The sequence below is a fragment of the Capricornis sumatraensis genome, chromosome 20 (genome assembly GCF_032405125.1).
Source record: "Capricornis sumatraensis isolate serow.1 chromosome 20, serow.2, whole genome shotgun sequence".
Taxonomy (NCBI): Eukaryota; Metazoa; Chordata; class Mammalia; order Artiodactyla; family Bovidae; genus Capricornis; species Capricornis sumatraensis.
Genome location: NC_091088.1, coordinates 56,256,308 through 56,271,906, shown reverse-complemented (window position 1 = coordinate 56,271,906; position 15,599 = coordinate 56,256,308). Strand labels below are relative to the sequence as shown.

Below are 15,599 nucleotides of genomic sequence, written 5' to 3'. Positions count from 1 at the left end.
ACTCTGCATATAAGTTAAATAAGCAGGGTGACAATATACAGCCTTGACGTACTCCTTTTCCTATTTGGAACCAGTCCGTTGTTCCATGTCCAGTTCTAACTGTTGCTTCCTGACCTGCATACAGATTTCAGAGTTGACTCAGAGTACCAAGTACTATCTGTGGCTGTTCACAAGTATTTGCTGAATAAGTATTAAAGGAATGGGTCTGATTCTGACCTTCTAGCCATGTTGGAGGAGGCAGACTCCAGACACACGACTGAGGGAAGGATCAAGGCTGTGATTAAGAAAGGTACAGGGGACCTTTGTGGGAGGAGAAAGAGATGGACTCTGAGGGTGAAGGATTTCTTAGAAGTAGTACCTAGGGCGTTTGGCTTTATAAGATTGTGAAGGTTGGACAAGCAATATTACCAGGTAATGCACAATATAGCTTATTAGGGTATTGGGAAAACCCTGGTATAGCTCGATTTGAGAGTTTGAGGGGGGAGTTCACTGGTGGACTAGTGGTCAGGACTCCAGGCTTTCACAACGCGGGCTGGGACTCAGTCCCTAGTCAGGAAACTGAGATCCCGCAAGCTGCGGGGTGGGGTTGGCAGGGGTGGGGGGGTGGGGGGTGGGGGGTGGGGGCTGGGGTGGGGTGGTGGGGTGGGGGGTGGGACTGAGGGGGACAAGTGTAGTGGGAAAGTTTATAGGCATCCATTCAACAAGCGCTCTTTCAAACTGGATGCTGGCACACCTCATACTTACAGCAGTTATAAGAAGGAGAAGATATCAACTCCATTTTACAGATTAGGAAACTGAAGCTCTGAGCAGTTACATACTTTGCCAAGGTCTCAGAGCTCAAATGTGCCAGTCTGGGCATAGGAACCTAGGTAGTGTGACTCTGAAGCCTTGCTCCAAATGACGACACTATATTGATTCCCTAGGGACAAACCCTGTTGACTGCGTGGGGACTGGCTGTATATAGAGGCTGCAACGACCCCTCTCCGCTTTGCCTTCGCCGCACCTTGCCACTCAACAGAGAAAGTCCGCCAATAGATGTCTAAACCAATCAGCATTGAGGAAGGGGGCGGGCCTAGTGGACCAAGGCCAATTGGCAGATAGAAGGTGGATAGAAGGTACTTAGGACAAATGAAAGAGATTTCTGAAAGTGAGGCTGGGAGGGGCGGGACTATAACCGGCACCGCGGGCAGCTGGCACGTGCCTCTGGGCCTGTGACTCTCCGGAACTGGATGCCAAAGGGCGTGGGAGGGGCTCGCGCATGCGTGCGTGCGTGCGTGCGTGCGTGCAGGAGGCCTTGTGTGAGGCCCGGAAGAGCGTCAGGCGCATCGAGAGAGCTGGGGTCACTGCGGAAAAGAAGCCATTGTCCCCCACAGCCACGTGGAGTGGGCAGGGCGGGGCGGGGTTCGTTGGGCATAGGAGAAGGTGAGGTGCCCCTCCTCACCAACTGTACCCCCATCTCTACCTCACCTACCTCACCAAGCCTTGAGGTCTACGCCTCTTCCATGACCAGGCCCCAATCCCTGATAGCCCCTCTGCTGCCCTTTCTGTCCTGCCGGCTTACTCTGTCTCTCCAACTTCTATTCTCTTTCCTGCCTTTCTCTTGCTACCATCTCACTCCACTTTCTGCATTCTCCAGTACTTCCTCTCCCCCTGGATTTCTCCTCTGTCCAAAGTCCCTATCTGGTTCACCAGATCCCTCCAGTATCATGATCCCTTTCCTGTCCCTTATTTTTAAGGATTTCCTCACATCCTAGTTCCATCTAACCCTTGATCTTCTGACAGATCTTCCCATTCAGCATGACTCCCTTGACCCCATCCTGCCCCTATGACTCTGCCTTTTCCCTCGTCTTTCCCTGACCAAACCTTTTCCGATTGCTCTCTACCAATCCATTTCTCTCATTTTGAGTCTCTAAACAGTACTCCCACTTGACCCCAAACCAACTCTTCTCATATGACTACCTGTCTTTATCTTCCAGGGCACCATGGATCCCGGGGAGCCAGCCCCCAAGCCTTTCCAGCAGCCTGAGAAGCCTGGTCGTGTCCGCCGTCGGAAGACCAGGCGGGAGCGTAATGAGGCCCTGGCGGGCAGTCGGCAGCCATTGGCCTATCAGCACCCTCCTGTGGCCAGTCGGGATCCACATATGGTATTGCGGAATTCTGTGGCCCCTACTGCTGCCAAGCTCGTGGTCATAACCCAGGGCCGCCTGAGCCGGGACCACCGGGGTCTCTTCAGCCATGAGGTGAAATCTCTGGACGTGGCCCGGCTGCTTAGCAGTGAGTCTCTGGAGTCGGGCACCCCTGCACTCACCACCAAGCCCTCCCCAAGCCCAGGCAGGGGCCAACAACCATCCCTACAGTCAAGGGGCAAGGAAAACCAGGTGCCTGGAGGCTCGGGCCCAGGCCCCCCCAGTCCCCCACAGCTCCCTGACTTGGAGCAGCTGCTGGGGGAGCTGCAATGCCAGCTGATTCTGCCACAAGCCTTCCCTAGGAGAAACCTAGTTCAAGAGGCCAGGGATGCTATCATGGGCACCTTACAGGCCTGCCATGGCTGTGTGCCTGACCTTACCCTGGTGCTCCGGGGCTGCCAGCCACACTTGCCAGGTGAGCTTAACTCCTGCCTCCTAAACTCCCGTTTCCTTTGTCTGCTCTTGTTCAGCTGTCCCTCACGCTTCTTTCCTCTGTGCCAGGGACCGAGCCTGGGGCCCATAAGAGGCAAAGGATGACATCTTCCTGGATCAACAGTCCTGAGCAGGCCCCAGGGGAGGGGAGGCAGAGGAGGCGGCAGGGGGCAAAGGAGCTCACCTTTGCTGTGCCTCCCACCTCCAGCACTCCTACTGTGCACCAAGTGAGCCTAGCACCACGGAAAGGTCCCTGGCCACCCCCATTATCCTCGTTGCCTTCGCCATCTGGGGCGGCCTGGGGCCCCCCAACAGCCTTTGATCTACTGAAAAGCATCTGGCTGGTAGCCACACCGCCCCCTCCCCGGCCTTGGGGGGTTGGCCCACCACAACTCCTGCCCCAGCCACCATCACCCTTGTTGCCCCAAAGCTCTGCCTTGGACTGGAGCCCCAGCCCCCCAGCACCACTGCCCAGCCTCTCCTGGATGGTGGCTCAGAGCAGCCCAGAGGCCTGGTCCTTTCCACCCATGAGACTGTACTGAACAGGCTGAGGCTGGGTTGGGGGCAGGAATCTCCAACTCTGATCACCTCAATAAAGTGTCTTCTTCACAGTCCTCTTGATTTTTAGTGAGTGGGTGGCTCAGGACAGCAGCTCTCCCTAGCTTTGAGTTCTGGGTCCAAAGTGGAAGGGAAGGTACTGTCCTCTGTCACCGTCCTCGGCCCAGAGACCTCCAGTCAGTCCAACAGGTCCACCCACTAAGGCCAATTTTGTGCTTGACTCTGGTGATGCTGGGGCTCTGGAGTGAGTGAGACTGAGGCTGTGTCTCCATGGGACTCCCAGTACAGTGGTGAACACAGTTTCAGCCCTTGTGGCATCTGAAAGAGAAAGAAGTCCAGGGGCTGGGGAGTCCAAGGAGGGAGTGATGACTCTACTCTGCTGACGAGGAGTTGACAAAAGACCCTTGTATTTTTCAAGTTCGGTAAAAATTTGCTAGTAGAGGAGAAAAAGAACATTCCAGGCAATCTAGAAATGCTTCTCTATGGAATAGCACGTGTAAGGCCCATTCTGCCTGTATCCCTAGACCATGCTGGGACTTAGCATGAGTTACATCTGGGCTCTGCTTATGAGGGGCTTCTGGTCTGGTGGGCACAAGAACAGTGTGTGGGCAGGATCAGGGCAGGAATGGCAGATGAAGCCTGGATATAGTGGCAGACTTTTTTCTTTGGTCTACAATATATTTAACATTTTTGAATCAATTATCTACTGTTACAAATCAGCTATAAAAAAAAAATTTCTGGCTTCTCTCTCAAAAAAAAACAAAAACAATGAAAGCAGAGAAACCGGCATATCAGACTTACTCTCCTTCCTCCGAAAACTTGCTGAAGCTAAGTTGCAGAGGCTCCTTTTTTGTGGGGTCAACACTCTCCATTTCACCTGCTTATGTTTCCTGCTTGGCCTCTTAACTTGGAAATTTTTTTAAATGATATTTTGAGGAGCAGCAAATTTTCTGCAGTGGAGGGGGAGGGATGAAGCTAAACATGTGTTGGAATCTGATTGGGAAAATGAAGCTGAGGGGCTTGGACTGTACTCTGTAAAGCTTTTCCAGGGCTCCCCATTGCCCACAGGGAAATGGTAAAGTCAGTACCAGAATGTAGGGGGCTGGCTGGGAGATCACACAGGTGTGACTCGGTTGAGGTCTTTTAGGAAGGTTATGGCAATGCTGGGATTTGAACCCAAGCAATTGATTTCAGAGTCTGCTTGTGGGTTTCTTGTAACACCACCCCTTCTGCCTCATGGCAACTGATTTTCACACTTTGGTAAGCAGTGACAGGACAGGGCCAGGCAGTAGCGGTTGTGGCTGAGGGCTCTCTACCACTTGGAGTTGTGTGACCTGACCCAGAACAGGTGGTTTACCCACTCTGCCTCTGTGTTTCTGTAGGAACTTCACAGGGTGCATGGGATCTGGAGTGGCCACAGCTGGTGATGGCTGCTATGGGGGCGGGGATGGGTAATCAAAGAGCTATTTGGGAGCTAAACTGAGGGGAGGTCAGAACAGAGCTGGGGCCTGGGGGTTGTGGGTCATCCTGAGATGGCAGCCTGGAGGAGGATGCTCGACTTGGGGGAATGCATTGGAGTTCATTTTAGGACACCGGGAGCCTGAGGTATCAAAGAGACTACCCAAGGGGAGTACTGGGGCTGGAGAGGGGTGGTGCGGATAGGAAAGGGGCGGCCCCTCCCACGGTGACTGAGTAGGGGCCAGGCCGGGTCATTCCGGAGGAGAAGGCAGGGAGCGCGGTGCCCAGCGGCCCCTTTAATCGGGGCCGCGCGCCAGCCGGCCCGCGCGCTCTCGCCGCCGTCGCCGGGCCGGAGTGGGAGCGGGAGCGGAACCCGGGCCGGGGCCGGGGCCGGAGCGGGTGGAATGGAGCCCCCGCGCGCACCCGCTCTGCGCCGCCTGCTGCCGCCGCTGCTGCTCCTAATGCTGCCGCTGCCCCCCCGCGCCCGGGCCAAGTACGTGCGGGGCAACCTCAGCTCCAAGGAGGTGAGCGCGTCCGGCCCTCCCCTGCCACCCGCCGGGCCCCCGAGGGACCGGAGGGAGAGAAGGGGGAAGGTGCCGCCCCGCCCCCTGCCGCCCCTCCCAGAAGGTCCCTGAGAGCCTGGGGGCGTGGAGCAAGGAGCGATGAGGGACTGGGTCTGGATTGAGGCTGAGGAGGCCCGGGGGATAGAGAGGAGCCTCGGAAATTGTAGGAGAGACATTGAGGTCAGAGTTGGGCGAGGAGGGGGGCGGGGTTGGGAGAGTCAGAGTTTGAGGTGGGGGTGGGGGAACCGAGGTGGTGCTGAAGGGACAGCACTTTTCACTGCAAGAGAGCCTGAGTTCACACTCCTGCTCAGGACCCAGATGGGGCCGTTTGGAATACTCCCCAGCATCTGATGGGCTCTGGGACCACTGTGGGGTGTGTGTGTGTGTGTGTGTGTGTGTGTGTGTGTGTGTCTATGTGTGTGTGTGTGTCTGTGTGTGTGTGTGTGTGCGTGTGTCTGTGGGGTATGTGTGTCTGTGTCTGTGTGTGTGTCTGTCTGTGTTTGTAACAAAAGATGTCCAGTGTGTGTGTGTGTGTCTGTCTGTCTGTGACAAAAGATGTCCAGGATGGGGATCTGGCCCTCCAGGCTTTCTCTGGCACCTGAGAAATGGGAGAAGTGTTTGAAAGGAGGGGAAGAAACTTGGGGGACATCCGAAGCAGGAATCCTGGAACCAAGGTGAAAGGATAACAGAATAATTTTGGAGGTGACCTGGTCCCCTTTATGCTTCTTAGGAAACCAGGAACTCCAGGGTAGGGAGGAAAAGTTGAGGGGGGGACTGTGGAGTCAAGGAGAGTTCTCAAAGGGCTCAGAAAAAGTCTGAGTGGGCCCCTTTTCCAGGACTGGGTGTTCCTGACGAGATTTTGCTTCCTCTCGGATTATGGCCGACTAGACTTCCGTTTCCGATACCCTGAGGTGAGCCTTGCCCAACCACTCACCATGCTGAAGCTGGACACCCCCTTGGCCTCCCAAGGCAAGGGCTACCCCAGCTCCCCAACTCCCCACATTTCTGGGTTTGCAGGCCAAGTGCTGTCAGAACATCCTCCTCTATTTCGACGACCCATCCCAGTGGCCAGCCGTGTACAAGGCAGGGGACAAGGTGAAGTCTGTGAGGAAGGTTGGGGGGGGACAAGGTTGAAGCTGGCCAAGGAGTGACCACATCCCTGTCCTTGCCTAGGACTGCCTGGCCAAGGAGTCAGTGATCAGGCCAGAGAACAACCAGGTCATCAACCTGACTACCCAGTATGCCTGGTCAGGCTGTCAGGTATGGGCCCGGCCTGGGGGAAGGGGCAGGTGCTGAAGGTCCAGGTCCAGGCGGGCTTCAGCCTTCTCACTCCTCCCCAGGTGGTGTCAGAGGCAGGAACTCGTTACCTGAGCTGCTCCAGTGGCCGCAGCTTCCGCTCGGTGCGTGAAAGGTGGTGGTACATCGCACTCAGCAAGTGTGGTGTAAGTGACGGGGGCCTTCTCCTCCTTGCCTTCCTGTCAACCCCTTCCCTGCCCAGGGCTACCCCCACCCCCCTTCCTTAGGCCGCCACACTCCCCACAGGGAGATGGGCTGCAGCTGGAGTACGAGATGGTCCTCACCAACGGCAAGTCCTTCTGGACGCGGCATTTCTCTGCTGATGAGTTTGGTGAGCACGTGGGGACCCAGCATCTCAATGGGAACCTAGAACTGGGAGCCTGTTGAGGGAAGACCCCTGCTGACTGCAGGGTTTCCTTCTGCCAAATTGGCAGGGATCCTGGAGACGGATGTGACCTTCCTCCTCATCTTCATCCTCATCTTCCTCCTCTCCTGTTACTTTGGATGTAAGTCCAGCCCATGGCGGGGGCAGAGCGAGGGGGGAGAGGGAAGATGGGGGAGGGGGGACGAGGTTGGAGGGCAGCCAACCTGTCTGTGTACAGCCTTCCCTTATCCTCCTCCTAGATTTGCTGAAAGGTCGTCAGTTGCTTCACACGACTTATAAAATGTTCATGGCTGCAGCAGGAATGGAGGGTGAGGTTTAGAGTATCTTAACTTTTGAGTTCTATGAGAGGAAGAGCTTAGGGCTCAGATACCTAGGCCTAAGAAAGGAAGGGCTGGGGGCCTGGATTCTTAGGTCTGAGGGAGGAGGGGCTGGGGGCCTGGATTCTTAGGTCTGAGGGAGGAGGGGCTGGGGGTCTGGACTTCAGAGCATCCCAGGAAGTCAGCAGGAGTAGCAAGTCTAAATCCTGATGGGGATGAACGAAGGGCTCTGGTCATCTGGATCACAGTGCTAGGGAAGAGTGATGCTCTAAAGCCGGTGTCTGTCCTTTCCTCTCGCTGCCTGTCCGCCCCTCAGTCCTGAGCCTCCTATTTTTCTGCATCTACTGGGGCCAGTATGCCACGGATGGCATTGGTAACGAGAGTCTGAAGATCCTGGGTGAGAAAGAAGTGGGCCCGGGAGGGTGTGGGGCTCTTCCCCCAGCAGAGCCCTGTGTCTGAGCTGCCCTCTCCTCCTTCTACCAGCCAAGCTGCTCTTCTCCTCCAGCTTCCTCATCTTCCTGCTGATGCTGATCCTTCTGGGGAAGGGATTCACGGTGACACGGTGCCCATGCTGGGGCGGGAGGGAGCACAGCAGGGATGGGGTGGCTGGGCAGGGGGGCAGGGCAGAGATTGGGTTGGGGGAGGGGGTGGCTACCCCCTCCTCTCTGACGGCCCCCACCCCTGCTGTCTCCCCTCATGGCCTGCCGCCAGGGGCCGCATCAGCCACTCGGGCTCGGTGAAGTTGTCTGTCTACATGACCCTGTACACCCTCACACACGTGGCGCTGCTCATCTACGAGGCTGAGGTGAGTCCCCCTAAAAGCTCAGGCTTTGCTCTGTCCTCCCCACCCCCAAGGCTTTTAGTGGCCTCTTCCACCTGCCTGCTAGTGTTCTTCCTGGCTCGCTCTCTCCCACTCTGTGGTTTTCCGCCTTTCCATCTGTCTCCCTAAGTGCATTCCCGTCTCTCTGTGTGGCTCTCTTCCTCCTCCCTCTGTCTCTCGCTGTCTGTCACATTTCATGCTCAGTGTCGTGACTAAGTTCAGGAGTCACACAGACCTGGAGTCCACTCTGGCTCTCCCATTTCCCAGCTGGTTGACCTTGACTGATGCCCACCTCATCCCCAGATCTGCTTCTGTTTTTGTAAAATGAGGAGGGTCTTATCTACCCCCGAGGACTTCTCTAAGGCTTTATATATCACCTTGACTTTGGCTGAAAGGCTTTCTGCTTAGCCTCAGTTTTCCCCTTCTGTAAAATGGGGTGAAAATAAGACCTGCTTCATCAACTTGGTGCAAACAGAACTTACACTTGGTGGTGTTCAGCTCTGTGCTGGGCCATGGTAGCAGAATAGTTTCTGTCTTTTCACTCTCTCTCTCTGCGTCTATCCTTTCATCTCCATCTTTCATTCTCCTACTGCTTCTGTCCTGATCAAGTGCCTCTGTGCCCTTTGAGGGTATTTGAGGGTGGGGTCTGGGGTCCCTGTGAGGAGGGCCAAAGGCCAGGGCTGTGACTGACCCTCTCCCTTGGGTCCAGTTCTTTGACCCGGGCCAGGTCCTGTACACCTATGAGTCGCCAGCAGGCTACGGGCTCATTGGGCTGCAGGTGGCCGCCTACGTGTGGTTCTCCTATGCTGTGCTCGTCTCCTTGCGCCACTTCCCGGAGAAGCAGCCCTTTTACGTGCCCTTCTTTGCTGCCTACACCCTCTGGTGAGATGTGCTGGGCCCCCAACCTGTCCATGTCTTCCCCGGCTCCCCAGAAATGGCTGTCTTCAACTCAGACCCTCTTCTGGGAGGCAGATGGACTTTAAAGTTAGGCAGCTGTCACCAGAGTCTGCCACTTACTTACTGTGTAACCTGGAAACAATTCCTTTCCCAAAGTGAAAAAAAAATATGAAAGCCTCAGGTCACCTACCCAGAAAGAGGAATTGTCCAGAGTATCTTCTGCAGATGGGTGTCTTGAGAGTGCATAGAGCAACAGATAAGGGCTTTGAGTGTGGCACATAGTAAGTGTCCAACAAAAAGTAGTTGTGATTCTTTTCATTTAACATGGCATAGCAGTAAAGTTCAGAGAAGGCAATGGCACCCCACTCCAGTACTCTTGCCTGGAAATCCCATGGACAGAGGAGCCTGGTGGGCTGCAGTCCATGGGGTCCTTAAGAGTCAGACACGACTGAGAGACTTCACTTTCACTTTCATGCATTGGAGAAGGAAATGGCAACCCACTCCAGTGTTCTAGCCTGGAGAATCCCAGGAACGGGGGAGCCTGGTGGGCTGCTGTCTGTGGGGTCACACAGAGTCTATGGGGTCGCACGACTGAAACGACTTAGCAGCAGCAGCAGCAGTAAAGTTACGGGCTTCCTAGGTGGTGCAAGTGGTAAAGAACCCGCCTGCCAACGCAGGAGATGTAAGAGACACAGGTTTGATCCCTGGGTGGGGAAGATTCCCCTGGAGGAGGAAATGGCAACCCACTCCAGTATTCATGCCTGGAAAATCCCATGGACAAAGGAGCCTGGTGGGCTACACAGTCCAGAAGGTCGCACAGTCGGACACGACTGAAACAACTTAGCACGCACACACAGCAGTAAAGTAGGTGGATTCTTTTAAATGATTTACTTTCTCATGTGTGCATTTTAAACATTTGCTTACCTATTTATTTGGTTGCACTGGGTCTTAGTTGAGGCATGTGGGATCATTAGTTGCAGCATGTGAACTCTTAATTGCAGCATGTGGGACCTAGTTTTCTGACCGGGGATCAAACTCAGGACTGGGATTGTGGAGTCTTAGCCACCGGACCACCAGGGAAGTCCCAAGTAGGTGGATTCTAAGCCAGATTACCTGGATTTAGATCCCAGTTCTAAAGCTTGTGGGGCTTCCCTGGCGGCTCAGATGGTAAAGAATCTGCCTGCAGTGCAGCAGGAGATCTGGGTTTGATCTCTGGTTTGGGAAGATTCCCCCGGAGAAGGGAATGGAAACCCATTCCAATACTCTTTTTTTTTTTTTTCCACTCCAGTATTCTTGCCTGGCAGGCTACAGTCCATGGGGTTGCAAAGACTTGGACATGACTCAGTGACTAACACTTTTACTTCACTTTCTAAAGCTTGTAAACTGTGTGACATTACACACATCAATTAAATTCTCTCTGCCTCAGTTTCCACACCTGTTTAATAGGAACAGAAATTGTACCTGCCTCATAGAGTCACTGTGAGAGTTACATGTGTGTATTCATGAAATGCTTAGTAACAGGTCTGGCATGCAGTAAGTCCTTAATTATTATTATTATATGTTAATTCAGTCATCAAACATCTGTTGATTTCCTATCAGGTGCCAGAAATTGGGGTGGGGTTAGAACTGAGTTAAATTCAACCTACTGCTTGCCCACCCCCCTCACCACATTTCCCAGGCCAGTGGGATTCCTGTGTCCTTTTAACGTCTGGCTTCTGAAGATCACACTGGCTTCCCTCCAGTTTGGGACCCACTTGGGGTGTGTGTGTGTGTGTGTGTGTGTGTGTGTGTGTGTGTGTGTGCATAGCAGGGGATTCGGGGCCATGGGGTGGGGTGGAAGGCAGGGATGGTGTCTCTACAGACCTACTGCCTCCCCTTCAGGTTCTTTGCAGTTCCAGTCATGGCCCTGATCGCCAACTTTGGGATCCCTAAATGGGCCCGGGAGAAGATTGTCAATGGAATCCAGTTGGGGATCCATCTGTATGCCCACGGCGTGTTCCTGGTGAGGCTGGGCATCCGGGGTGGGAGGCGGTGGGAAACCAGTGGGTGGAGGATGCATGAGGCCATCCACCCCTGAGCTGCCTGAATTTCTGTTCTGAGCGCTTGATCCATTTCCTTCAATTCATCCTTTAGGCATTCAACACACGCTTACTGAGAGCCTGCTGGGTCTTTTCAGGCTGTTCCACTGTATCCCCCAGAGTCCACCCTCTTCTATTCCTTTCTCCTACTTTTGTGTCCGGGGCTCTTGCCGCAGCCCTATGCTCTTTCTTTGCCCCCATCCCCATTTCCATCCTGACCCTGGGTCCCCAGACTCTCACTTCCCCCTTCTGTATCCCCACAGCCTTCCCTAAGCCCCTTGGTCTCTACTCCCCCGCCACCCCCTCACATTCTCCCATCTCTGCCACTCCATCACAGGAAGAAGCCACTGGGGTGGGTCAGGCTGGGGCTCCAGGGGGCCTAGATCTGAATGGCAGCAGAGGTTACCAGCACCAGCTCTCTTCTTTGCGCTGGTTTACATCCTATCTGGCTTTCTGGGAGACAGTCCAGTCCTTCTGTTCATTCATTCCTCCATCCATCCATCAACCATTCAGTGGGCACCTTTCTCAAACTAGCCTGTTTCATGCTAGAAACACCCATATGCCTTTATTTCCGCTGTCTTGTTTACTTGGCAGAGCAGCCCCAGGGCAGGATGGATAATAGTTATTGAAACCACTCTACAGAGAGGGGAAGCTAACGCCCAGAGTGGGGAGGTGACCTGCCAGGCTCCATGGCTATTGCTGGGGGTGGTGGAGTTCTCTAGCAGACCGAAGGTCTGACATAAGTGGGAACCAGACAGGGAAGTAGGCATTGCTGAGGGTCCCAGCTCCTGACTTGACGGGTCCACCATATATTCTTTGTTGGGAATATACTCAGCCACTGAGGGAGGGGGCCAGGTTCCCCATGTTCTACCCTGGAACCTGACTTAGGTACAGACTCACTTTCCTGGGACGGTTCCTCCTGACGCTCTGCAGGAAGTCACAGAGGGACAGAGAGAGGCAAAATGCTGAGAACCCACCATGTGCCAGGGCTTCCCAGGCGGTGCTAGCAGTAAAGAACCTGCCTGCCAATGCAGGAGACCTAAGAGACGCAGGTTTGATCCCTGGGTTGGGAAGATCCCCTGGGGGTGGGCGTGGCAACCCACTCTAGTACTCTTGCCTGGAGAATCCCATGGATAGAGACTGGCAGGCTGCAGTTCACAGAGTCGCACAGAGTTAGACACGATTTAGCACACACGCACACACCATGTACCAGAGTCTGCACCAGCGGTTTTCATTTCCACCTTCTTTTCATCTTTCCACGTAGGCACTGCAACTCCTTTTGTGCAGTGAGGCTCTGGGAGTTTAATCAGCGTGCCCCAGATCCCATACGCAGTGAACTGTGGGGCCAGGAGGTGGGGTGCAGGCTCAGAACACAGTACCCTTTCTGCTATACTTCACCTTCGCCCAGTTTCAAAAATGCTCACATTAGCTCAGAGCAGCTCCACCACCAGCAGGCATTCCATCGCTCTGGTTTCAGCTCCTTGTTCACTTATTCAGCAACAACCTTGGAGGGACTGAGCTGGGCTCCCATGTGCAGTGCTAGGGTCACCCCAGTCCCTGCCCTTGTGGCCTCCCAGCTAATCCGGAGACATCTCTACATTCAGCCATTATTTATTGAGAGCTTATATGTATCAGGCATTGTTCTAGAAGATGTTGGGGATTCAGCATGGAAAAGAACCATCAAGTACCTGCCATCAAGGAGCTAACATTCTAGAGTCTGTCCGTTGCTCTCCAATTGAATTTTCTGTTTATGAAAATATTTTACCATCTGTGCTGTCCCATACAATAGCTACTAACCCCATGTGGCTACTGAACACTTAAATGTGGCCAGTGTGACTGAGAAATTAAAGTTTTAGCTTAATTTTGGTTATTTTAAATTTAAATAGCCACATGTAGCTAGTAACTGTTGTACTAGATGGGCTTCCCAGGTGGTGCTCATGGTAAAGAACCTGCCTGCCAATGCAGGAGACCTAAGAGATCCAGGTTCAATCTCTGAGTGGGGAAGAGCCCCTGGAGGAGGGCACAGCAACCCACTCCAGTAGTCTTGCCTGGAGAATCCCATGGACAGAAGAGACTGGTGGGCTACAGTCCATGGAGTCGAAAAGAGTTGGACACAACTGAAGCGACTTAGCACACCCACATCCTACTAGATATCAGGATGCTGCAGCTTAACCATTCAGTGATAACTGGGAGCTCAGGGCTTTGACTGAGGAAGCGCCTGCAGAGTAGTAAAGAGTGGTGACAGAATGAAAGTTAGAGCCCAGGACATTGTGAGAGCCCAGAGGAGGTGCCAAGTTCAAGGGTTTCAGAGAAGCGGGGGTATCGAGTGAGCGGGAGAATCCTTAGGGCTCCTGTTTATGAAGGCAGCCTGAGGCCTGGACAGCCCTTCTCCAACCTGCGCCTGCCCTTCACCCCAGATCATGACACGCCCTTCGGCGGCCAACAAGAACTTCCCATACCACGTGCGCACGTCGCAGATCGCCTCGGCCGGAACCCCGGGCCCTGGAGGCAGCCAATCCGCAGACAAGGCCTTCCCGCAGCACGTCTATGGGAACGTGACGTTCATCAGCGACTCGGTGCCCAACTTCACGGAGCTCTTCTCCATACCCCCGCCCGCCTCCTGCGTAAGCCCCGCGCCCCCGGCGCCCGAGGAGCTGCTGGCGCCGCCCCTGGAGTACCTGACCCCGCTCCCGGCCCCTCCACCGCCCTCCACGCCCAGGCGCCTGAGCCCACCCCCTGCCTTTCGCAGCACCCGCGCCCCCACGCCGCGCCGCGACCGTCCCCCGGCGCCCGCGCCCACCTTGCCAGACTGGGTCCTGGCGCTGTTGCGTACGCCCCCTCAGACACCCCGCGCGGTGCCCCCGCCGCCACTGGCCTTCCGCGGTTCTCCCCCACCTCCCCGGCCACCGCCGGAGTTGGCCCGGCGCACCCCGACTCCCCCGCTTGAGTACCTGGCCCCACTGCCCAGGCGCCCCTGCCTGCCCCCTGCGCCCACACCTCGGGAAGGGGGATCATCGCGGGGAGGGGGACGGGCCTTCGGGGCTGCATCTGCCCCTCCGTGGGTCCAGGACGGCATCTGATCCTGACCCCCCTCCCAGGCCGGGAAGCAGGTGGAGGAGACAGCGGTGGCGGCGGCGGTGGCCCCGAGGGGCCGCGTGGTGACCGTGGCCGAGCCGGGCGCGGTCTCCCCGCCCCCTTCCTCTCGGTTCCCCAAGGCGGCCGACCCAAGCTGGGATGGCCCGACGCCGCCCTACCAGCCGCTCGTGCCCCAGACAGCGGCGCCGCACACCGGCTTCACCGAGTACTTCAGCATGCACACGGCCGGGGGCACTGCACCCCCGGTCTGAGCACCCCTGCCCGCCCCTGCCCCATGGGCCGCGCCGGGCCCCGGCCGGGCTCCAGATCCCCTCTCTAACCCGGCCCCAGGGCTCTGCCATCCCCGGCCTTGCCAAACCTCCCCACCCCGCGTGCCCAGGTAGGGGTGCGTAGGGTCCCGTTCCCGCCCAGTCCCCCTTTGACTCTTGTGCCAAACGGTCCCGCGGGAGCCGCTCTCCCCGTCCCCTCCCTCAGCCCCTGCCCCGAGCGGCACCGGATTCTGGGCTCCCGCTGTTCCGTGACCTCCGGCCCCCTGGCCCCCTCCGAGACCTCTGACCCCGCCGGACCCCGGAACACCAGTGACGATCGCCGGGACCCTGCCTGAGGCTCTCCAGGAATCCGCGACCCCGAGCCACTGCTCCCAGGACAGATATTGTGAAGCTACCCTCGAATCTGAAACCTTCCCCTGGATCTCTGTGACCTCGGACCCGTACTCTGCCCACCCTATCTCCATCCCGGAGGCCCTCCCTCAGGTCCTTGGCAGAAAGAATTTTCCCCCTTCTTGCCAAAATAAAGAGGATTCGTTGAGTTTTTATCTTTAAGATGGACTCTTTCACATCTTGATAGTGCTCAGAGACCGGGCTGAACACGAACCGTTCCAGGCTCGGGACCTCAGTGTGCCCAACTGTGAAATGGTATCTTGTGAGAGACCTGCATAACCTGCCCTTTTGTTGACCCATAATCGGAGAGCCCTGAAGGTATGAATCATTAGCAGAGTCCTCTTACTGTAGAGTTTTATTTTTACCTTCTCTGCCCCAGTTATAGGTAGAAGCGCCCTCCAGTGGCCGATGCTTTGCTCAGCCACCTGCACCAGGAGTTCGAATTAAGATTTTAGCACCGCGCATGTGTAATTCTCACTTCTCCGGCCGAGGCGGTCTGCTGCGCCTGCGTCTAGGAACAAATGGGCGGGGAAGTTTCCGGAAGTCTCTCTTTGTGGAGGGGTGGGGTTGGGTGCTCTGCAGTCCTCCCAGGGCCGCTCTGACCTGCGTCTCTGCAACTTCTCGCCTCCTCTTTATTTTTTATTCCACAGCGGCCGCTAGGCCCCCGCCCTCCCGTCCTCCCCGCGTTCTTCCCGTGGCCGCTCTCGCCCTCCCGTCCCCTCGTCTCTCTGATCTGGCTCATCCGGCTCGGACGGGAGTCGTGGGTGGGTGAGCAAGCGAGTTGGTCTATGGGGTCCAGGCCTGAGCCCCTGAAGACTGACTCCGCCCTGGGCTCCCTCTCGCGCTCCGCCCCT

At 55.9% G+C, this 15,599-nt stretch overlaps 2 protein-coding genes across 3 annotated transcripts; both read left to right on the top strand.

Annotated features, from left to right (window-relative positions):
- Positions 1-1,982: 1,982 nt before the first annotated feature.
- Positions 1,983-3,160, top strand: PRR19 (proline rich 19). The gene is made up of 2 exons (XM_068993246.1): positions 1,983-2,601; positions 2,688-3,160. The coding sequence occupies exons 1-2, from the start codon at positions 1,983-1,985 to the stop codon at positions 3,158-3,160; spliced, it is 1,092 nt and encodes a 363-aa protein (XP_068849347.1).
- A 1,878-nt stretch (positions 3,161-5,038) lies between these two features.
- TMEM145 (transmembrane protein 145) lies at positions 5,039-14,823 on the top strand. Of its 2 annotated transcripts, none has more exons than XM_068993239.1 (15): positions 5,039-5,158; positions 6,034-6,108; positions 6,215-6,292; positions 6,371-6,457; positions 6,538-6,597; positions 6,740-6,824; positions 6,928-6,999; positions 7,118-7,186; positions 7,512-7,592; positions 7,679-7,757; positions 7,907-8,000; positions 8,725-8,897; positions 10,794-10,914; positions 13,408-13,614; positions 14,561-14,823. In XM_068993239.1, the coding sequence occupies exons 1-15, from the start codon at positions 5,039-5,041 to the stop codon at positions 14,639-14,641; spliced, it is 1,482 nt and encodes a 493-aa protein (XP_068849340.1). In that variant the 3' UTR covers positions 14,642-14,823. The 2 variants fall into 2 exon arrangements, with proteins under 2 accessions (XP_068849340.1, XP_068849339.1); XM_068993238.1 differs by having other exon boundaries at positions 6,538-6,639; positions 14,089-14,823.
- The last annotated feature ends 776 nt before the right edge of the window (positions 14,824-15,599 follow it).